The sequence below is a fragment of the Drosophila tropicalis genome, unplaced genomic scaffold (genome assembly GCF_018151085.1).
Source record: "Drosophila tropicalis isolate 14030-0801.00 unplaced genomic scaffold, ASM1815108v1 contig_878, whole genome shotgun sequence".
NCBI lineage: Eukaryota > Metazoa > Arthropoda > Insecta > Diptera > Drosophilidae > Drosophila > Drosophila tropicalis.
Window position 1 is genome coordinate 15,574,994 of NW_027173374.1, and position 23,642 is coordinate 15,598,635.

The 23,642-nt window shown below is 39.6% G+C and overlaps 2 protein-coding genes across 5 annotated transcripts in view; one reads left to right on the top strand and one right to left on the bottom strand.

Moving 5' to 3' along the window:
- stumps (DBB domain-containing protein stumps) overlaps positions 1-21,725 on the top strand; it is a 31,351-nt gene extending 9,626 nt beyond the window's left edge. For 3 of the 4 annotated variants that reach the window (XM_068301379.1, XM_068301382.1, XM_068301380.1), the window contains exons 3-7: positions 5,392-5,633; positions 5,744-5,916; positions 6,059-6,270; positions 18,125-18,311; positions 18,376-21,725. In XM_068301379.1, the coding sequence (XP_068157480.1) occupies positions 5,392-5,633; positions 5,744-5,916; positions 6,059-6,270; positions 18,125-18,311; positions 18,376-21,247 (3,686 nt within the window). In that variant the 3' untranslated portion in view covers positions 21,248-21,725. Of the gene's footprint in view, positions 1-5,391; positions 5,634-5,743; positions 5,917-6,058; positions 6,271-15,647; positions 15,891-18,124; positions 18,312-18,375 lie in introns of those variants that run through there. The other variant, XM_068301383.1, reaches the window with a different exon arrangement.
- A 370-nt stretch (positions 21,726-22,095) lies between these two features.
- Positions 22,096-23,059, bottom strand: LOC137583935 (salivary glue protein Sgs-3-like). The gene is made up of 2 exons (XM_068299129.1): positions 23,032-23,059; positions 22,096-22,961 (listed from the first exon to the last, which is right to left on the bottom strand). The coding sequence occupies exons 1-2, from the start codon at positions 23,057-23,059 to the stop codon at positions 22,096-22,098; spliced, it is 894 nt and encodes a 297-aa protein (XP_068155230.1).
- Between the last annotated feature and the right edge of the window lie 583 nt (positions 23,060-23,642).

Here is a 23,642-nt window from a genome sequence, read left to right on the forward strand (position 1 = left end):
TGTCAATTGACATTTAACATTAACCTGCGGTTTTAGCTGCAATGGAATCATATGCAAGGCACGTTATAATTTATAACAATTGTTGCCGCTCCTTTTTTAGATTCTCTTCGGATGGTTTTGGAGCAACTGCAACTGCTCCGGCTTCCTTTTCAAGGCGATAAAAATATGTTACATAAAAAAGAGAAAACGAAACGAAAGACACGCGCTCCATAGGGGACCAGAGAATCGAGGGAACAAGGGAATGACTGTGGTATAGGGGAGGAATGCATATGAAGATGGCACGGGGATTGTTCGTAGTTGTTCGTTTTTTCCTCCTTTTTTCACGGAAGAGAATGTTGCCGTTTGCCGTTGTCTATTTTCTTTTTTTGTCATGTGCTCTCAGTGTGCATTTCCATTAAGAAAATAATTAAACATTTGTTTGCTAGTGCCCCAGCCTCTGACTGACTGACGGACTGACTGAATGTCGCTCTGACTGCAACCGTCTCGGGAATGAAATCTGTTGAACAGATGTCTTTGCGGCTGATGCCGATGCCCAAATAAATGTTGTATGTATTGGATTCTTGAGATGCCAACATTTTTATGCATATCCAAACACCTTTAAATATTCCCCCCAAAAAAACATTTAATACAAATCTTAGAAATACAAATATATAATAGAGGGGTTAACATATCTCCTTCCGATGCCGATGTCAACCACAAAGGAACACAAAACTCGACAAATGTACATAAAACAAAGATCATAAAAGTGTTTATTTGATTCTTTTGATAGCACTTTTGACACAAAACCCCCGCCAACACCTAGAAACATCAATTGGTAGCTAACTATAGATATATCAGGTAGTAAAAATTGTCTTCACACATTACACACACACACACGCGCGCACCTTTTGTATCTTGCCTTTACTTCCTTCCATCATACACACACACACACACGCACACACGAAAAGGGATCTTGCAGTGATCTTTGGTTTTTGGTAATTTCTTTTTGGCATTTCCGTTGTGGATATTTTTTGGTTCTTCTGGTTTTTATAGTTTTATTTTGGAGAGAGGCTTATTTCAATATGGACAGCACGTTCCTGTTCTTGTAGTTGGAATATTTAATTACTAATCCTTCGGTTACATCCCACTTTTCGCAAGTTGTTTTTTCTTTCGAGTGGTCTCATCTTACAGGACACTTCACTTCCGTTTTTATGAAAAGTCTTGGGCTTAGTCCAAGATTTTAATGGCCTTTTTGAAAAACTAAAACAACATTTTTAAACCAGACTTTTGTTCAACTCGAATATGTTGTTGTTTTTGTTGTTTTGTGTGGTCTCGTCGATGGATATTATTGTGATGAATGTTTAATAAAATAGACATGTTGTCTTTTCCAAGGAAATAGTCTACGGTAGAAGCACCTGCAGCAGACATGATTATGTTCTTTCGTCTGAATGTAATCATAATCATAATATAATGATAATTATGCCCCCCCTTTTACATATGCTCTTCTCTTCTCTGGCTGCCAAACTTCCGGGCAGACTTTTCTCAGCCCCTTCTGGGGCCCTCTGTTCTCTGTTATTGTTTGTTTTTCCCCCTCTCTTATTCCTTTGGGGTTAAATCATAAAAAAAAAAAGAAAGAACGAAAATAATAAACAAAAATTTTCAATTGAACGTGAAGGAAAACTCGTAGCGTGCATAAAATTACACAAAAGTCTAAAAGAAGGAAAAGAGGGGGTACAAAAAAAAAGGGAAATATAAGAAATACATTTTGAAATACGCAGAATTCTAATGAAACTAACTGAGTAAATAGGAGCACACGCCGCCTTGGCATGCCTCTTCCCCTCTGCCCATCACCACGCCCCGTGGATGTACATTGCGTGCAATATTCTTGACAACAAATGTTGCAAGACTTTGCATAAATATACAAAACGCTCATCAAACCAGAAGACAGAATAGCAATAGATGGGAAGAGGGCAGGGTGTGTCAGAGGAAACTCTTGTCAAGTAATCGATGGCAAAATAATTTACAATTTTAATGGCAAATAATATATCTAGAGAATAAATGTATATCGATTCCAATTCCAATTATAATTTCTGCGCGCTTCGCCTTCTTCCTGTTTTCCCTCCATGTTTTTGCCTGTTATTTTTATTGGATTACCATCGATTCAATTGCTTTCTAATTGCTTGATTATACGACAATTATGAAATGAAAATGACAATTCCATCTAGGAAAAATAACAGTTAAATTAGCAAGGGTACAAAAGCAATTGCAACTAGTTTATATTTGTGTTTAATGAGTATCTGTAGCAAGGAACAAAAGCGGCTAAACATTTGGGTTGATTAGGATGTTGTCTTATCTTGAGGACCACAGCTAGATTTCGGCTCCGTTTTAGGTGAATCTACCACTTTATAGGTTCATCTCCTTTCGAAAGGAATCTTACTTTCTGTAAGCTACAAACTGCAAAGTTATTCCCCAAAGTATTTTGTGTATCAACACCCTCTACCCTTTGTGCATATACATATGTATATTGTTTTCGTAAAGGTGAATCACTTAATTCTTGTACAGAATACGCCGAACTGACCCTAGAGAACAGAACATCAAAACAATTAACCTGTCAACGCTATAGAACAATCAGCGAGTTGAGTAAATGGCGCCCTCTAAGAGAGAAAAATTTAGTGGCAACAGCAGCTCTGACATGAATAGAAGGGATAGAAATTGCTGTCGTTGCTCCTCCACATTGTTCTAACAAGCAGAGACACTGGTAGAGAGGTAGAGAGACACATTTTGTGTGCCTAACAGATTTACGAGGCAAAAACCCGAATCCAATTCCAATCTTCAATCTTCCAGTGTGGTGGAATGGGTGCCACGTGGAGCGTAGAGGCGAAGACAACAACTTGACATTTATGTGCAGGCAAAGGCATTTCTACAAGTACCCAGTGCATTGCATTTCAAGATCATTTGCATCCCAAACTATATACAACACTTGCCAATGCCCTAGAGAGCAAAAGAAAGGGAAGGAGAGAGAGAGAGAGAGAGAGAGAGAAAGAGTGATCAGTTGCAACCCTCGCTCGACTCTAACTTGGCATTTATGAACTACACAAAATGTGCAATTTCTCCGAGTCTTTTTTACGAGTTTTCCATAGGTCCCAAATCAGTGTGTGTATCTGTATGTGCCCTGCATCTGTCCCGAGTCCACTTAGAAATTCCTCAGACAGACCACATGGAGTCGCTCTTGTTTTTGCCACTTGAACATTTTTGTAGTCTTTGGCAAAAGTGAAAATGTGTTCACTTAATTGTCCCCCCGTACCATCTAAAAGTACAACTTCCCTGGTGTTCGAACCATTCCCTTGGTTTTAATGTGCCTACCTCAGATGAAACAGTTTGTATTTTGCGCATTTGCCTCTAATGTGTTGTCTATTTGATGGCTTTTATTATGTTTTTCTATTTCTGGTCCAAATCGGTCACGGTATGGCAAATTCTAGAACACAAATAGGGCCGACCGAATCAATAATGGAAAAGCTGATCGATTTTGGTTGATTCAAAGGATCACAAAATCTAGAAACTCTCCTTTGCCTTTGCAATGAATTTCCTTATAAGCTATTGGTTTTTCTTAACATTTTCCTAATGGTGGGAATTTTCTGCTGATCTTGCTGCTTGTTCTCATGGAAAACCAGGGAGAGAAATTGAAAAATCTCATCAGCATTTCCTATTTAACCAATCGAAAACGTACATACATGGAAATTAGGGATAACATTTGGACACGGGGAATATATTAAAACAAAGTTCTCCTGATTTTAGTTTCTTTTTACCTATCGGAACTCATCAGATATGCACAACGGGCACAAAACACGTCGACAGATAAGAGAACCAATGAGGCATGAGAAGTGGGAGGAGTTGTTTGTTTGTTTGTTGTGGTCAGAGAATGAGGAATTGAAATCGAGAATCAAGAATCGAGGGATATATGTACATATTTTGATCATCATGCGAAAAGCGCACGCAAAAGAAAAACATGCACGCAGGTACACACACACACAGACAGATAGACAGACAGACAGACAGAAAAAACGTAGCTGGAAAAGTGAGTTTGCCCTCTGTGAAGAGTTTTCCCTTGTGCCACCGCTCGTTCTGTGAGTGGGTGCAATATGGCAACCATATTTAAACACTGATCCCGCATGCAACCGAGAGGCAAATACGAGTTGCGAGTGAGAGAGAGAGCAAATGATTTTTATGCTGCCCTCGCACGTTGATGGAATTGAAGAAGCGGCTTGGGCATGGGCATGGGCATCGGGTAGGGAAAATAAAAACCAAAAATTACCAGAGGGATTCTCTCTATGCCAGAGCAAGCAGAGCAATGGCAGAGCCAGAGGCAGAGGCAGCGACGCCAAGTCGATTGGACTCAAGTGTTTTGTTCTTGTTGAAGTTTTAGAACTTATTCCGTTTCGGGATGTCAATGCAGACACACGCACTCACGCACCATATATACTTCAGTTAGAAGAAGATCCAAAAGTGATTTTGTTTTTGGCGCGTTAAATTGATTTGATCAATCAATCATTTCGTATAGTTTCCCTGGCCACGCAGTGAAAAGCAAAACACAGCTAAATTTATGGTTATTTTCCTGCCATAACTCACTACGTGGGACTTTTTTGGCGCGTGCGCATGCGCAGTTAGTGAAAGTGCAAAAAACAAACAAACAAAATGCAACACAAATCAAAGTTGTAGATAGACATTTGTGAAAGTTATTTATATCCGATTGGCGATTGCCATACTACTGCATCGATCATCATCATTCAAAATGTTTGTCACTGTGGATACCAATACAAACACATTTTTCTCAGGTAAACAAAATGGCAAATGGAGTCAAGTTATTTGCAAAAGAGGTTGCTATAGTCTATAATGTATGTGTCTCAGAATCATCAAAATAAGACTTTCTATAGATTTCATGGATCCAAATCTAGACAAATTTTAAGGATCTTTAATTAATTTAGATACATAGATCAAAATTCTTGGACTTTTGTGTTTGGACAAGCCCCATTTTGATGATCTAAAACGAAACAGAAATGACTTACTAACAAGTGGACTATTTAGGACATATAACTATTTTGTTAATAGCTTTAACCACAGAACCCATTCTAGAAATTACAGAAAGAAATATTTAGATTAAAACTATTAAAATATAAGTTATCAGTTCTCAATGTTGATATCATTCAGAATGAAATATAGGTATGTATTATGCCTTCTCCGATTTAAAAGATCTTTCACTGACTTAATCTCACATAATAGAAGTAATTTTAAAAGAAAATCTAATATTTAAATTTTAAAATTTGAAAATTTCTTACATTTCAATACTGAAACTCACCAACTTTTAACTTATGCTGATAAGAAGTGAATAATATAATTTGTTATTTTTTCCTTTAGATAATCCATATTATTTTTGCAATGACACCAAATCGCCTCGTACACCGGACTCACAGACGTCCAGTAGAGGCTTCTCGATCTTCAAACGCCGCAACTCCAAGGGCGGAAGTAGTCCACGACCTGTGGTAATTACGAATCCGGAACAGATGCGTCTAATCACATCGGCCAATCTGGATACCACAGCATCCATGGCCTTTGGCAGTCCACGAGGCAGCTTCAACTCTCTGGGCGGCTTCTCGCAAGTAAGTAGAAGATTGGCAAACATATCTCTAACTCGCAATCTATATAACTACAAATTGTCTGTATTGACTTCCTGTTGCATTTGTCTAATGTTACGCCCTCTTCCGTTTAGAAATCTTTTGAAATGCAGCCGCTGATGCATCATCGCCAGCGTTCGTCCAATTCACATTCGGAAACATTTCGCGAACGTCTTGGCTCCTGTAATGAGACGCACAGCTCCCAATGCCCTGGAGGCGGCATTGAGCACGACGAAGTCTTTAATCCATTGACATCATCGCCAGCAAGGTGAGTTGGCCTTAACGTGTTGACAGGATGTTGTGCAGCTGTTGCCCCATATCTGCAACCCACTCTCCTGCCCCCTCCTTTGCATCTATTGACTGTGCTAATCGTCTGTGCAACATTTGTCTTTTTTTTGTCGCACTTTTAGCAAATCTCAACGTCATCACACCCTGCCAAGTGGCGGAGTGCGTCGTCATTCGTTTGGCAATTGGGCGCAGGGACAGGGTGAAAGACGTCAACATAACACATCGGCAACATCGATTGGCCTCGGTTCACCGGATGAGGTGCCCACCATGATGGCTCCACGTCCCCCAGTCATTTCGCCCAACAAATTTCGCGGTGCTTCCCATCGCAGAAGAGGTGAGTACAATTTGTGTGTGTCAACTCTTGAAGAGATGTCACAGAACTCATGTTCTCCTATTTCTCCGTCAATTCGGTTTCTATCCTGCAAATCATTAAAGTTAATGCTAATTTGTTGCATACTGATTGAAATTTATTTACGCTCATTTTGATTGGAATATCTCAATTGAATATCACTCTCGAAACTAAAGCAAACATTTTTTATTCATCTCAATTAGTATTCTCTGAAACAAATTGTGTAGATTGTGTTCTCGACATTCTTCTAAGATCTAGATCTAAATCTAATCAATAACTATATAATGCCTTTGGGTCTTAAGGTGGATTTTCTTTTTATTTGAATTTGAATTTCAGAGTGTTAGGTATATAAGAAACTCTGATTCTAACTTCTGAAAGTTCTATAGGAAACGTAGTCTCTGACGTAGTGTATTCAACGCCCTCTTCCCTTGACAAAGACAAACTGCCCTGTCAGATAGCATAGCCTGCCCTTGTTTTTTGTTCGCATTTTTGCACTTTACTTTTGGTATTCCCCTCCCAACTAGTGGCTTCCATCCTCCAGTGCCCCCCACTCCCTACCTTGGCGACATCAACGAGGGCATTGTGCATCACGTTTGCATACTTATTAAGCGTCTGCCCCGTTCGTTGGAGCTGCTATGTTTTGTTGTTGTATTGGTTCATGTGGCTGGCAGGCGCCAGGCAACATTTTTGCATTTAACAACATTTAAATGTTTATGCAAGTGATAATTGTAATAGCTGCAGTTTCTCTTATTGTTGCTGTGTTGTCGCCAGTAAGTCGGCCAGGTTTTTTTTGTTTCAGAATTCCAGCCATAATGAGACAAACAGGGCGCGCGCGCGCACGCTTCTCCTCTTCTTAACTGACATTTGTGGCCAAGTTGACATTGACAGTAGCCGCCGCTTAAAAGATCATGATATATGCCAATTGTACAGGGACTAGAATGCCTGATTCTCTACACACACACACAAAGAGTCTCGAGTTGCTTTACGACGTTTTATGATCCATTCAGGATCCATTTCTTATTTTCATTTCTCATATTCTGTTTAGTCACCTGGCACATAAATCCATTACAGTCAATATTTATAAAATATGTATTATTAAAACAAAGCGACTTAGAATCAAATTGGAATAACATCTTTATTAATCAGTAGAAAGTTACTATATCTGAGTTCTACTCTTTCAAGTTAATGTCTGTTTTGTAGGACTTTAGGTCTCTATTAGATCTTCTATTTCCAACTGTCAATTCTAGGTTATATTTCCTACTGCCCAAGTTGAAATGCAATTTCTATGCCGTTTAATGACACAAATACGACTTGCTCATCAGTTGATGCAATTTTCACTTCATCACAATTGAGCACGCGTCTATTAACCCACAACACCCACCCACAGAGTTGAAATCAATTTTCAACACCAAAATTTATGGCAAAGTTAAGTGACCAATTGCCAATGTTTACCATATTTGTTTTGACCCAACTCGTTAGTAGAACGATTTGTTTTTCCAGAATCAAACTGTCATATGCTAATGAGACAAGCTTGGCGAAGGTTTGAGGGGGCTGTCGGCGAGGGGCATATATACACATCCGTTTTTCTTTCTTTTTTTCAAACAACAATAATAACAATTGCAAATGCATTTCGTGTTTTTTTGTTATTGTTATTATTATGGAATATGCTGCTGGCAACATGGCGGATGGGCAACATGCTGAACAAACGGAAAGGCACCTCCAACTACCCCCTCACCGTCTATCCCTCTGGGTTATGTGTGAGTGGGAGTGGCCACATGACAGGCATAAATTGAAAAACTGCAATTTGAATGGCACAAGGGGCTGGGGGAGAATGGGAAATGGTGGGAGTGGGCATGGAAATGGGGTTGGGGTTTGCTTCTGTTGCTTTTGCGTTTTTGGGGGAGAGCCAAACGGAACTTTGCATAATTGATGGCATGGAAGCATAAAAGGGAACTCCAACTCTCCCAACACTCGAACTCTACAACAAAGTGGACGTCCAACTGTTTTGCATATGGCGCGTGCCAGTCAAGCCATTGGCCAAATTTGGCCAGCAATCATACCACACCTCGTCCAGCTCCTCCTCGCGCCAATACTCGCCTCTCTCTGGCATTTGTTATTCACAAATTGGCAGCACAAACTGTGAATACATCAAAGCCAAAAACGAACAAAAAAAAAAAAACAAGCCCCCCGCCAAATATATTGTTTACTTTTGGCCATGCATCGAACACTTTGCCACTATATCTTCATTATTCGCTTCGAATCAAAGGGAAAATGAAATATTAAGAGAGAGTCTATTAAATACTCGGAGAAATGTTCTTTGCTATATTAAGAAAAGCCAGACACTTCTGTGGATCAGATCTTTGATGACTGATGCTATGCAGAAAGTATGAAATCGAATTTCTATGAAAGACATATGAAGTTAATATGACGAAAGAGTGTATGTAGTCTTTCCAATAAGACAGACTCTGCCTTTTGCCAGCCTCACCGATTTACATACATACATACATATATGAGTATGAAAATGATCGGTTTTTGCTTACATCTATGAATGCACATACATATGTATATAGGCGGGAGTATGACTGGAATGTAGCAGGTGATTTGAGGTCAACAGTCAGATGGAGTTTTTCTCCCTTTTCGGCTTCTGAAATGTTTATATGAGTTGCCTTTGGGCTCTGGTCTTTGGCATGTGCTTTCTGGCTTTTTCTGTGTTCTGTTTTTAATTCTTGGAAACATCTGTTCAACACACACTGTACACTTGTATACACATACAAACACACACACACACACAGAGTGCATTTGGTGAGGTGGTGGAGACAGGACAAGAAATTTACTTCAGTTCAGTTCAGTTCAATACACTCCCCCTGAGGTCGTTTTAACAAACAAAATCTTTGGTCTTCTTCGGCGAGCCTTACCAAAAATCAAGAAACCAAAAAACAACACAAACACCTGTTGCATTCATAAAATTTTATGTTGATTAACATAATTTCACTGAGGATAAGATTGAACATAAATATTGCTTAAATTTTCGATCACGTTCTGCATGAGGCTTCCTTTTGCGAGACCAAAAGGATGGCGAAAAATCAAACCTAGAGAGAGAGGGGGGAGATTGTTTTCTATATACCTACATATATCATTTCTGCTGTCCTTTGGCTTATAACAATTCATTAACATATTAAATAGATTTTGTTTATGGCAACTCTTCTCTGTTGGCCTTGTCTGCAGTTTCTGTCACTGTCATTTAAATCAAAATTAAATATTATTTAGGTACCTTGTTGATTCTTTTCTTATAAACTTTTTGCACCATTCCTAACTGTTAAGCTTTTGCCATTTTTAGACAGGTGGAACAAGAATAATATGGTAAGACAGAGCCTGGCTAAAAACAACAAACAAATTGCTGTTGATCACTTAAAATGCCATAATTCCGTTTATAGCCCTAGCCCGAAGTGGGCTTGATTGAAATGGACAACACGTTGATTAAACGTCACAGGCACGTACAACAACAACAGCAGAAGCAGCAAAGACAAAGAAGCATTTTAATTCTCTCTCTCTCTGTCTTTCGCTCTCTTCTTAATTCTCTCCCTCTCACTCTCTCTCTCACCTTTTCCCTCTTCTTACCTTTCAATAACTCATTATTATTCTGGGCATTCAAATAGTAGGAGAAAAAAAGGCCCAAAGTTACAGTCAAAACGTTGAAGCTCTTGCCAGTTGAAGTTGAAGGACTGTGGCAACTTGACGTTGAAACGTTGCGCATGCTCAAAAATCACAAATCCAAATCCAAACAAAAAAAGAAGAAATTAATAATTATCCACATATGAACTTAGCTGAAATCTCTCTGCAATTGCTTCTAAAAGTGTAAAGTTTCTTGATCGTAAAAAATGTTTCTATAAAAGATAAAGAACAAAAACAATTGAAAATGCTATTGAAAATGGAGGATATTGAAATGGATGTGTTCTGTTGCGGTGAGTTGCATAGAAATTCAAAACCAATTGAATAGAAGCACTTAAAATTCGAAAGGGGTTTTTTTTTCCTCTTTTTAACAAAAGGATCTCATCAGGCTTACAATTTCCGTTTACGTGTGTTCGGATTAGATTGTCTTTTTGTGGAGGGGTTAAAATGGGAGCAGTGGATTGAATTTCCCTTGAAGCTGCACCATTTACGCAGTCTAGACTTGAGTTTTTCTTCATGTTTTTTCCCTTTTCTGTTATTTTTAATTATTAATAACAAAAAAACAGGGGAGAACGCAGCTGTATATGCCTCTCTGCACAGATGTGCAGGCGCGTGCTTCATTTCGACTAGGCTTCAAATGTTCCTTCGTTTTTCATATTTTTGTTTCCTTGTTCGTCTTGTTGTTGTTTGAAGTGTATAAAAATAGCAAAGAACAAAAAAAAGGCAAGCAATTATAATTGAAAGGGCTTCGCGTGTGCGTGATGGAAATGCAGAGAATGGTTGCAAGGGGGGGCAACAGGAGGAGTTGGTGGAGAATTAGACGTAGAGGGAGTCAGCCGGGCCGGGCCATTGGCAGGTGCCGCTCAATGCAACATAAATACAGACAAGCACTAAAACAGCCACAACAACAACAATAATAACTAAAAGTAACGTACAATTGGCAATGCGCAAACGCAGCGACAGCGGCAGAGGCAGAGGCAGAGGCAACGCTGCCAACTTCATACGCACCGGAAACCGTTCATAGAAGCTTCAAGCATAAATGAGACAGTTTATGCTTGTGTGTGTGAGTGTGTGTGTGTGTGGTAATCGAAGCTTGCTGCATAAATTGCATGCAGGAAACACACTCACATACATACACATGCAAACAAGCTCTCTCTTTCTCTGTTCCTCTCTCTTGATTTAGCTCCTTCTTTAACGCTCTCATTCCCTCTCTTTTTATCTCACTCTGTTTTAATAAACGGAAACGAAAAATTTGACTTGATTATTGTCAAGTTGTTGTTATTATTATTATTGTTATTGTTGTTGTTGTTGTTGTTGTAGCTCTTCTTGTTTTGTTTTTTATTAAACATTTTGAATGCGGGCTCTTCTATATTTACTCACGCCCATTAACCTTGAAAGTTAAACATAAAATCAAAGAAGAGTTAAGGATAATTCACTGAAATCTGCACTTCAAATTAACTGAGATTGTAATGTTAATGAAGTTGAGCTCATTTGATACTGATACTGATCAAGAATCAACATATATTCTTCAGGGTTGGAAACTCTTTTATAGTATCCCAACCTTACTACCATTTACAATATGACTAAAGTGTATACACTCCTAAGAATGTTGTATACCTCGTTTCAATTGAAATGTAGAAGATAGTTGTAAACTATAAGATAAGCTATGTTTTGCGTAGAAAGTATATGTCATGTTATAGTTTATAAAGTACACAATTTTCAAGCAACAATTGACTAGATCATAAATTCAAGTTTTTCAAAACTATTTTAGCTACTCTTATCCAGGAAAAAGGAAACATTTGTCTTTAGATTTCATAAATTGTAATCTCAAAACTATAAAGTATAAAAATATGATCTTTACTTAAAATATATTCTGGGAAATGGCCAAAGTTCCCTCAAGGAGTTAGTTTATGGACATCATAAACATGCAAGACTCAATGATGTGTGCATTGTTTTAAATTAGCCAAGAAAATATTTATGACTATATTAGGGAACCGCCTACCGCCTTTCACACGCTTTTCCCTTCCCTCCTCTTGCTCTTGTTTTTGGTTGCCTCTGTTAGACATGTTGTTGGTGAAATTTATGAAGACATTTATTAGCATACAAAATGCATAGATCAGTGAAATAGCAGCCAAAGTGACACAAATGCATCTGCATTCTCATTTCTCATCCACCCACCCTGTAAGAAAAAAACAAAGAATGAAATGGGAAAACAGAAAAACACCTCTGGAAAATGTGAGAGATTTTCGAAATGTTTGTTGATGAAGTGTTTGACAAAGTTGTCGGCTCTCGTCTTTCTTTCCCAACTGGGGCGGGCATTAATCAACAATCGGAGCCCGCTTGGACCCCTTTCTAAGACCACAGAAGCAACATTTTACACGAATCTCTTTAGGTACATAAAAATATTTTAATATTTTTGTTGAAAAATTACAATTTCCTTTCTTTGTCGTGGCTTTTTTCGGGATTCTTTGACAGATGAGACTAGACATTTGACACCTGCTAGATAATTATTCAATGCCCTAATACCACGAATCATTGCCATATAGATCAGCGCCTAAATATAGATGGATATATGTATAGTAAACGACACAAAAAACGAAAGAGTTTTGCCGATGCAACATGTGTGGGAGAAGATGTATTCTCCCTGACTGAATTCCAAGTCCAAGCCCTTTTATGACAGCGACATACAGGAGGGTGAGTAGGGAGACCCTGGAGTTAAAGAGTTGGGAATAACAAAAACATTCATGTCATAAACGTCAAAAATAACATCAGAGGCTCTCTGACTCTTGAGGCCATCCCACTGTATACACTCGTACATATGTATCTCTGCTGCAGTTGGCTGGGAAAGACCTCCCAGTTGCCAAAGACACTATTAAAATTCAAATTGCATTCGAGCATTCTATCAAGGACTTTAGTTAACTACTCAACTATGTGCGGATGGATAAACAATCTGCATAATCTCTAGCGAGAAAAAAACTGTACAACTTTTATGAACTTTGCATTCTTTTTTATGAACTTAACTCCAATCGGTGGGTACTATAAAATTTATGCCTCGAAATCTGAAACTTCCCATTCCCCAGCCATTCGGCCAAATACATATTTAGAATTTCGCTCCGGAGTTTTCCATGTCTATGGCTGCATTCATCCATTTACCCTATGGCCATGTTTATTAGCTTGGAAAACCATTCCATGCCTCAATATTTTCTTCGCTTTGTTTGTTTTTTTGTTTTTTTTGCTGGTGAAATTTCAAAAATGTTGTTTATGTTTCCCTTTTAGTTGAATGCAAGAAAAAAGAGCATTAGCCACACACACCAACACACACACACACATCAACGCACACACATTTATGATGTGCTTTTAAACGTTTTCATTAAAAATCATTTCAATAAGAATATAAATTTAAAATTTACTAGGTCAAAATGAAGTGAAACGATGGCATAACTTTATGTATGGCTATATTAAGAAATTTCCCCACAAGATAAAGCCCTAAATGTTATGCTTAAATGAAGACTTAGATGATAATGAATTTATAGATGATAATATTTCTATACTTCAGACCATTTTTGGTACAGCTTTTAAAATGAATATAAGCCAAAGTTACTTAAGGATATAGCGAGACCCATGTCTAATTCTTCTCGAATCGAACCTCTCTAGAAAATTTCTTTGAATTGAATTTGATCTATAGATGAAATATCTTTGCATTTAATTTTTGCTTTAGTTTTCCTTATTCCCTAATTAGTTTCGTTATTTTCCTTTAGCATTTTCATTAAACAGCAAATTCTGACCTCACTTGTGTGCTTAACAAGCAAGGCACTGATTGCCTCAGCCTCGATGCAGGCTCATTGAGAGCAAAACCAAATCAAATGCAATGTCATTTATAATCGTTGTGCCTGGTGCCTGGTGGCAGAACCATATCCATGCCCCCATTCCCCTACTACTGCTGCATACAATGCCCGTTGGGCCTGACCAGTGTCCAGCTGTCTAATTCTCACACACTCGCCAGAGACAATAAGAGAACACACAATTTTCATTTAACTAACATCAAAGTTTGTTCGTCTTTTGTCTGTGGGTGAGGGGAAGTGGAGGGGTTCTACGGCTGCTTTTGGCCTGGTGGGCGGAAACGCACTCAAAACGCAAAGAATAGGCGAGGGAGAGAGAGAGAAAGAGAGAATATGAGAATATGAGTAGCCCCCGTTTATGGAACTAGAACTTAAAACAATTTAAATCATTTATGATTTATTAAATTGTGAAAATTACTGCAGTTAGGGGGTATTTAGGTTACACACAAAATCCTAAAGTCAAAAAACAAAAAACACAATCCATAAAAAAAGAAAACTTCAAAAAGACATCGAAACTTGTGTACCCTAGATAATGGTTAAGCAGTTACTTACTTTTGACACAGAACTAGTCACTACCAATAGACAACTCATGCATTAGCGATAAATTTATAAATCGTTTGCCAAGCATCTCAAATTAGGGGAATTGAAAAGGATTTATCTTAGTGGACAGCCCCCGAAATGAAGGCATTCATATTCAATTAAAGATATGAAATGCATAAATCTCACAAGGAAGTCACCAATTAACCAAAAAAAAAAAAAAGAGACACTAAAAGAGCGAGAACTCAACTGGAATTAAAAGATATGCGCATAATTAAGTTACAGTTGACATAATTAAATGATAATTGTTATTCACACACACACACACACACATACACATACAGTGTCTACATATGTACACACATTTGAGTTATATACATTTTGCATTTGGTGGGGAGGCTTAATTTATATATCGTCCGGTCTGCCATTTACCCCTCTTCATCAAATCTTTATTTTTTTTCTCTCTTTTTTTTTGTAGTCCGTTTAATCCCGCATTTATTTTGTTCGCTTTTCGTTGATTTATGTCTTGCTAAAAGAGAGAACTCAGTTTTTGGGTTGACATTTATTCAAATTCAAATTGTCCCCAAATTCATGGGCCCATCCATGGGGACACCATCGTCATCATGATCGTCATCGTCATAATAAAAATCAAGCAAGCATTTATAAGTTATTATACCATACTGAGAACAAATTTTGATGAGTTATTGTTATATAAGGGTTTTCGGCTTAAACAACACTTTTATATATACTTGGAAATGACTTGAAGAGTTTCCCTTTAAATGGCAAGAGCCAAAAATCAAATGAACTAGCAGAGGAATCGCATTTATATGAGCTACTACAGGAAGTGGGAAACAAAATTAAGGATCGATTTCAGTTTCTACTTCTGTGTTTGTTAGCTCTTAAGTGTCGTTTATGTGTTTTAGTTTTGTTTCAAATCCATTTACTTCACTTAAAGTCCATTTATCTATCTATCAACCTATTTATTTATTATCCTGCCATGTAATCTGTACCCCAAATCAGGCATATAGAATGGGATTCGATTTGATGTTACTTTTTTTTTTTTTCTAATTAGATAATGTTTATTAGTTCCACATTTATCTGATTGTAGAAGGGGTCTTAGGATATTTTTTAACCAGTTCAAACTAAATCTTAACTGCCCACATAATCAAACAAACAAACGCACAGCGACAAAGAGAGAGAGACAGAGACAAACCGTCTTATTTTAATCAATTAATTAAAACCGTAGGACTAGGCAGCGTGAACTAACTATAGCTTGGTTTAGCTAAATGCTCTGTCTGGTAATCTCATGATCGCCAGTTCCATTTGAAATGCTGATGCTGAGACGACAATTAGCGCAAATGTTTTGTGCAACGCGTTGATAGCAATTAAATAATTTTTTTTTTTTAATCCCAAAAATGTCTGCCCGGGGCAGTTGTAAATTCTTTAGCTGTGTCCTATCGTCGCATGCCAAAGAGGATGAGGATGAGGATGAGGACGAGGACGAGGATGATGAAGAGTCTGTAGATGGGGTTGGCTACGAGTATGTTAACATGGAGATGAGTAAGTAACGATAAAGAGAGAATGCAGCCATACAAAGACCATTAAAAAGGCATCGATCAAAAGAGGCAAAAAAGAGGAAACCAAATTATCGACAAAAAGACAAAGAGCTGGCATTTTTCTTGCAATTGCCTTAACAATTACCAGATGTTCCGATGTCAGACGTTTGCGATTTTTGTCGTCAGTCTTCTGCCATGTAATTGAGGAATGAATAAAAATAAAATTCAAAGGTTAAACTAAAACAAAAGAGCCCACTAAGAACAAAACCAGGACATAACTTTGACTCTGTCCATTAATCACAAATATGAGAGAAAGAGCTCTCAAAAAACTAAAGTGAAATTCCACTTAATTGTGTTGTCATGGGTTTTTAGAAAAAAATACTCCACAAAGATATATATATAGCTATATATAATATTTTGTGACGAAAAACGTTTCAGTTGTTCCTATTTTTTGCTCCCTCCTCTTATATTATGTGTATGTATATATTTTTTATTTTTTTTTGCATTTATATAAAGCGAAAGGCAAGAGGCCTTCGGTTCCTTATGCCCTCGCCATATAATGAGCAGCAGCTGCGTTGCAAAGTCTCTCATGTTGAGTGTGTGTGTGTGTGTGTGTGTGCAACAGGAAGAGGCAGGGAGAGATTGGAGACTGTCTGTGACTGACGAGACAACAACATCGTCGACAACGAGATGAAGCTGCCGCCATTTGTGGGTGTCAAGAAGTTCAAATTCAGGCAAATGCAACAGTAAATTTTGGTTTGGCCAGGAGATAACATCGCCCCCCGAAAACTTCGTGTCTCTCCGTGTGTGTGTGTGTGTGTGAGATTTATTTAAATGCGCTAAACGTGACTAAATTTATGATCGCCATAGAAACTGATTAGCCCTAGACACTAGTCTTAACTAACTAAATGCCTCCTTCCCTCCCTCCGCCGTTAACGTACAAAAATGAAGCTGAAATTTATGTTGTTTAATTTCATTTAAATCTTTTGTTTTTATAAAAAAAAAAAAAAGACACGACAAGCCAAAATGTGGGCAGCTGCTTCAAAACAAATGCATCTGGGCCTTCATTTCCAGGCAGTTGGCTTAGGATTGTCTTGCTGAAATGTTCACAGTGTGTTTCATAATTCCATTCGCTTACCAAAAACGGATTGTGCAAAACTCAAGTTAATTAATAAGAACAGCTGTTGAAACAAGTGACTAACGAGAGGAGAACGTTATTGAAGATAAGGTATTTCAGTTTGCAAAAATCGCTTCGACTTGAATGTAGTGAAATTTATAAACTTCTTCGACGATGCCCTCCAAACTTGAAAAGCTAAAAGAGATTTTCTTTTGTACTAAACATTTAAGTAAGCTTATGGCAAGAGAAATCCTTTAAAAGCGTTTTCAAATTGTTCTCTGCTATGGTTGCCAAACGTAAAGTGCCAAGTGAAATGAAAAAAAATATTCGAAACGATTTAATGATCAGTTCTAACTTCCTCTGAGTATTCTTATAAAAATATTGAATTTCGCAATATTTTAGTCTTATTCGACTTACTTATCGAAAGAAGGACAAAATGTTATCTTTTCATAAGGCGATCTGTTGAAAGTTAAGTGACTTTCCTGCAGAGATATGTACGTATGTATATGTAGTTTAAAAAACTTTTGCCAAATTTGTCCAAAGATCTCTACAAACGGTAGAAGCAGTTGCTGATTGGTTTCCTCTTTCTTTTTCTATGTTTTTGTGGGGATGTCTACGATGTGGTTGCAATAGATTGGTTCCCATGAGCCCATATGTATCTCAATCCTGTTTAGCTTATGTATAGAATAAACCCCGTGTTTTAATTGAAACTAATGCCAAAGACTATCAATTTTCAATGTTTCAATATTGAAGAAATATTAGTTTAGCAGCAGATAAAAAGAAAGAATTCAAAATAAATTCTCACACAGGTGGCACAGATTTCTTTTCACATTTGACCCAAAAGGCTATCAAGTTTATTCTGTCGCCTACAAATCAAAGATAAATACAATGAAACATTTTGTGATATTTGAAGAGGTCATGAATCACTGTAAAGTCAAATCCTAAGTAAACAACATTATTTATCAGAGAAACGCGAACTAACACACTTACATGCATGTATAAAGAAACTACTTATATACATAAGTGCATATGTATATGCACATCTATATATTCTGGAGGTCGCCTTGGGCCAATGGCTTATCACTACTTATTTGAGCGCTTTCGTTTTCGTCATTTTGCAGACAACTGCAGCAACGTGAACAACACACAAAGTGGAACGAATGCATCGGGCTTTGGTCTGCTCGGCTATAATATGGACGACATACTGATCATAACGGCAAAGCATAGTGAACGTGCCTATTTGCGTGCCACTTTCCTGAAGAACCATTTCGATAAGATCACCAAACAGCGCGGACGCAAACCCTTCAAGTGAGTAGACTGAAAGATAAACTGATACCCAGAATATTTTGAACTAACTCTTTGGATTTTTCAGTTTTCTGCACATAAAAATTGATGATGGTCCCTTCAGCGAAGAGATTGCCCAAAAGTATCAGAATACGGCTCTACAGATTGTTATTTTGTGTCCCGTTCTAGTGGCTTTGCCGCATAGTTTCCTAATGACCCAATTGTCATCGATTATCAGAGTGGACAAGGTGCTGGCCATATTGCTGGATGTGAGTGAGGAGAAGATCAAGGAGATGCATAAGACAGCTCTGCCCAGCTACTACAAATGGCGGCGCTGTGTGGTGCGTGACAATGACCAGGTGCAGATTAGTAATATTCTGGGCATTGCTACGGATATTTTGGGCAGAGCTCTGTGTCAGCGTCCACCATGTCCGGACAGTAGTAGCAGTAGCAACGGTGTGGGAATATCGCGCAGCTTCTCCAGCTGCTCGGAGGGATTCACTGTGATGCCCAAAAAGGTAAAACTCGGTCAGAATAAAGTTGTGGCCATGCTGGCTGAGCCTCTAGAGAAGAATGACACGCTCAAGCTGCTGGTCGAGAAATCCGGTGAACATATCGAGTTGCGTAACTTCAAGTGCCGCAATCCGTACACTCTGCAGTTCTCCATACCCGAATCGTGCATGGAAATCTCGACCATGATCGAAATCCGCATCGAGAAAAACAATAAGAGTCTCGGCGCGCGTCCCATCAAGTGCGAGAGTCGTCTCCGTGAATTGGAACAATTGCTGAGGGTGGAGGACTCACCCATAGAGTTTATGTGCCATGCCTTGGGCATTGGGCCAGTGGACAGAGATGGTCTCGATCAGCATCTACTGCAGTGTTTTCAGCGTAATATGCCGCCTAATTTTCATCTGCTGAACGGGCCATATGAAAGGCAACCGCATTTCTTCACACGACTCGAGTCTAGTCCCGAAGAGTACCCCACTTTGTTGCATTTCGCCGCCCGCTGGGGTCTCAATCGCCTGTGCATTCAGCTGATGGAGTGTCCTGGTGGCGACACGGCTTGTGGTGTACGCAACTGTATCGGTCGCACGCCGGCCGATCTCGCCGATCAGGAGGGTCACCACAAACTGGCCCAGAATATCATCAGTTTCTCCGAGTTTCAGGAACTGACCACCATGTATCACTACTTCAAGGCGGTCACTCCTGCAGCCGGCAGTAGCGCGGAGGTCAGTAACGATCAGCAGGCCAAATCAAGTCCCAACTCAGCTGTGGTCATTGAGGCAGTGCCAGCCAAGGCACAAAAACCGCCCAAGCAATTGCCATCGGCCGAGTATATGGAAATGTCCAGCGGTTCCGAGCGCGAAAACACACCTGAAGTGCGTGCCAAAACCGAGACCATGGCCATATCGAATCTCAATTATATCAGCGTCGAAACTGAAGATGATAACAATTTGCAGACTTCCGTGACAGAAAAAAATCTAGAAACTCACAAGAATCTCCCAGAAATTGTTCCCAACTCGGAACAAACCACCAACGAGTTGCGCATCAATGAACCACCCTACTATTCATCAAAGGAGCAAAACAAATCTCGCGATGAGGTCGATGCGGCTCCCCTGTATCAGTCCAGTCCGGATAAGTTTAGTCAGGAGTGCTCTCAGTTGTTGGAGAATCAAGCAGTCGCTGGCAATGATTATGTCCTGCAGCCATCAAATATACCTGTGACCGCGCCAGCAGATGATGGGAATTATTTGTTTCAGCCTTCGAATCGTCCAGTGGAGGAACCGCTGCGATTGAGTCGTTCCACAACGAGATTGGCCCACAACCAGCCACAGCAGCTGCCCGGCTATGGAACACTTAAACGCAGTGCCAGTGACGCCTCCGCCTCCACTTCCGCCCGGACCAATGCCGACGATGAACTGGCCGAGATAATGCATGATTTCAAAAACAATGTGCTATCAATTAGAGATGTGGAACTACTTGTAGAGCGATGGAAGCATCGCAACGATGTGCAGCAGAGCTTCCGCGAGAAACAGGATCAAATCGATCAGCTGCGACGAGAATACGAGAGGATTCACGATCAGGTTAAGTCCCAACTCAAACGGGAGACTCCCTTTGAGAGAATCAAGAGACTTTTCTCCAGGCCCAAGACCGCGGCCTCTGCCTCGTCTGGAGGTGGGGCAAGCTGTGCGGATAGTCTGCTCGATGAGACAAAAAGTTCAATAGCAACCACCAGCAGTAGTAGCTTCAAGTCATCTTCGGCTCGTCCAATTAGTTCGCTCAGTTTGCAGAGTGTTTCTAGTTCATCGTCATCATCTGGACGTCTCAGCACAGGCAGCAACTGCAGTGGTGCGTCTCTCGGTGACTCCGGCACTCATTCGGATCACGAGGATCGACGTTTCAACTATCGTTTGGGTGCCCATGGCTCACTGATGGACAACTATTCGGTGCCACCTCCAGCCCGTCCTGTTTTCATTACACCCGGCTCAACACCTGGCGATGAACGGCATCAGATCGTCTTTCCCTCGCCCATGTCAAGTTCCCAGCGCCTGCATACGCCCACCAGTCCAACTCCCAGCTCTGAGCACTATCAGATGTTCCCCTCGAATATTCCCGTCTATGGCAGTCAACCACTGTCACAATCACAGAGCAGCAACTACCTAAACACCATTGAGGAAGCCAAGGAACATGCCGAGCAACAGCACTATCAAAATCAGAATGGTATCACCCTTCAACCCATCAAGTTGAATGAACGCTCCAATATCATCTATGGCAAGCTAACCAAAAGCAACTCCGGGTCCGGCAAGTGCAGTTCGTTCAAGCCAAAGCACGTGCCCTGTCCTCAGGTGGGAACAATTGAGGTTCAGGCGGAGGTCTATCAGAATGTGGGTTGCGATTTGCTTGAAACGGAGCCGTCCAAAAATGGAGAGACGGCAGCGTCCAACTATATGAACTGCTAATAAAAGAACAAGAATAACTAACGATGTGTTCCAGCTACATACATATGTATGTATTTTCATCGAGTCGAATGTGTTTTCTATGTTGTCTGTAGGTTAAGGATCCAATAGATTTCTCTATTTATAAGTGCATTATATTCGATTTTGAACCATAGTTAAGAATTCTCCGAAGTTGAAAATATTTAACTTTAAAATATTCTAATTACTTATATACTAAGCTAGTTTAGTGCGTCGAATTTGTAAATTTTTCGAAATGTTCTGCAAGCAACCAAATCATCAAACATATCACAACTTATTTTTACATAGGTGTTTAGGATACACAATATAACTTTATTAACTTAAGTTATCAACGAATCAAGCATCTAACAGATCCAAGAATTTACTCGTAGTCCCTAAGTTATGCATTTCTCCATTCTCGCGCTTTCTAAACAGAAAACAGAAAACTTTAAATGCAATAAAATATTTCATCATGTTTAAGAAAAAAAAACTTTCGCTTTTCACTGCACCAAAGTTGGTTCTCTCCACATCGTTCTCAGCACGTGCCCCACACTGCCCCTGGGTGGGGTGCATGGTGGGTGTCCTCGTCGCAAAGTGAAGTTACATGGAAATAGGGATTTTATATTTACATTTTATTTGCTTTGTTATGTTTGGGTTAAGCCTGTTTCCCTTTTTTTAAAGTACTGAAAAATGGTATAGTCGAAATAGAAATGTTAAATGTTGAAATTCAAAAAAGTTTAATAATAAAATATTGCAACAAGAAACAAAAGTGAATAATCTAGTTAGTAAACAATATCCAAAAGACGATGTCAGACGATGTTTGGGATCAGGTATAGTTTCAGGGATTAAGCGCACTACTTAACTGCCCACTTAGGTTGACCGCACACACATATCTGGATTCTCTTTTCAAGTTTGTCTATCAAGTCAAGAAGTTCCGCACATAGAGCACACCTATCCGGGCAATTAGGGCAAGGCTTACCGCCTGGACCACAGTCACATGGTGGTTGGCAAGGCTTCGATGGTTTTGGTGTGTTTGTTGGTTTGCGAGTAGTTGTAGTTGGCTTTGGTCTGCGAGTAGTTGTAGTTGGCTTTGGTTTGCGAGTAGTTGTAGTTGTCTTTGGTCTACAAGTAGTTTTAGTTGTCTTTGGTCTACAAGTAGTTGTAGTTGTCGTTTTCGTTGTGCAACGAGTCGTTGTGGTCGGTGTGCAACGAGTCGTTGTGGTCGTTGGTTTAGGAGTCTTTGTGGTCGGTGCGCAACGAGTCGTTGTGGTCGGTGCGCAAGGAGTCGTTGTGGTCGTTGGTTTAGGAGTCTTTGTGGTCGGTGCGCAACGAGTCGTTGTGGTCGGTGCGCAAGGAGTCGTTGTGGTCGTTGGTTTAGGAGTCTTTGTGGTCGGTGCGCAACGAGTCGTTGTGGTCGGTGCGCAAGGAGTCGTTGTGGTCGTTGGTTTAGGAGTCTTTGTGGTCGGTGCGCAACGAGTCGTTGTGGTCGGTGCGCAAGGAGTCGTTGTGGTCGTTGGTTTAGGAGTCTTTGTGGTCGGTGCGCAACGAGTCGTTGTGGTCGGTGCGCAAGGAGTCGTTGTGGTCGTTGGTTTAGGAGTCTTTGTGGTCGTTGTGCAAGGAGTCGTGGTCGGTGTGCAACGAGTCGTTGTGGTGGTTGGGTCAGAGCAGCCGCACCCCGAAAGAATATTGGCCCCGGCACAGCCGATAAGCACAACAGTCACTGTGAATGAAGGAATAAATCTTGTTTGATTACTACAAAAGATCAGGATTTTCAAGTTAAATCCACTTACCAAATAGGGCAGTTATGGTGAGCTTCATATTAAATTCAGATGTCCAAGACTTGGCAGGAGAAACGCCAACTGATGTCTTTTCGAAAGTAAGCGGCTCATTTTATAGGCATAAGCTTTACCAAAAATTATAGTCTTGTCACAATTGTGTAAATAAATTTTAAAAATATATCGATTGCCCACTCATCGGGTTAAATAAACAAATATTTTGACAAACAGAAAACATATTTTATTCGGTTCCAATAACTTCAAATTCGCATGCTAAAAATACACTTTATTAATGTAAATAATTGAATGACAACAAAGCCTGAAAAGGCCGATAAACACTCCAGTTATATTTAAAATTAAGGTGCTAGTACAAGGTGAATAATTGTCTAGTCCAAAATGGACATGTTTAGGTTCAAACAATCAAGATGCATGATGACAAATGGTTAAGATGTTAACCTTTTCCTCGGATTACTTTGTAATACTACTTGTTTGTTTCCTTGGATTACAACAAACCTGATCTGAGTCCGCAAAAAAAGATTCAGTGACAATGGCTTTAATATTCGTCCAGATCTAGATGTTCACACAGAAGAACGACGCGTCGTTCAAGATCGACTCGGTTAATGCTT

Bases quoted from the DNA above. Each gene is read 5' to 3' on its own strand.
- LOC137583935 (XM_068299129.1), bottom strand. From the start codon at position 23,059: ATGAAGCTCACCATAACTGCCCTATTTG. The intron at 22,962-23,031 runs GTAAGTGGATTT...CTTCATTCACAG, and splicing joins CACCATAACTGCCCTATTTG to TGACTGTTGTGCTTATCGGC.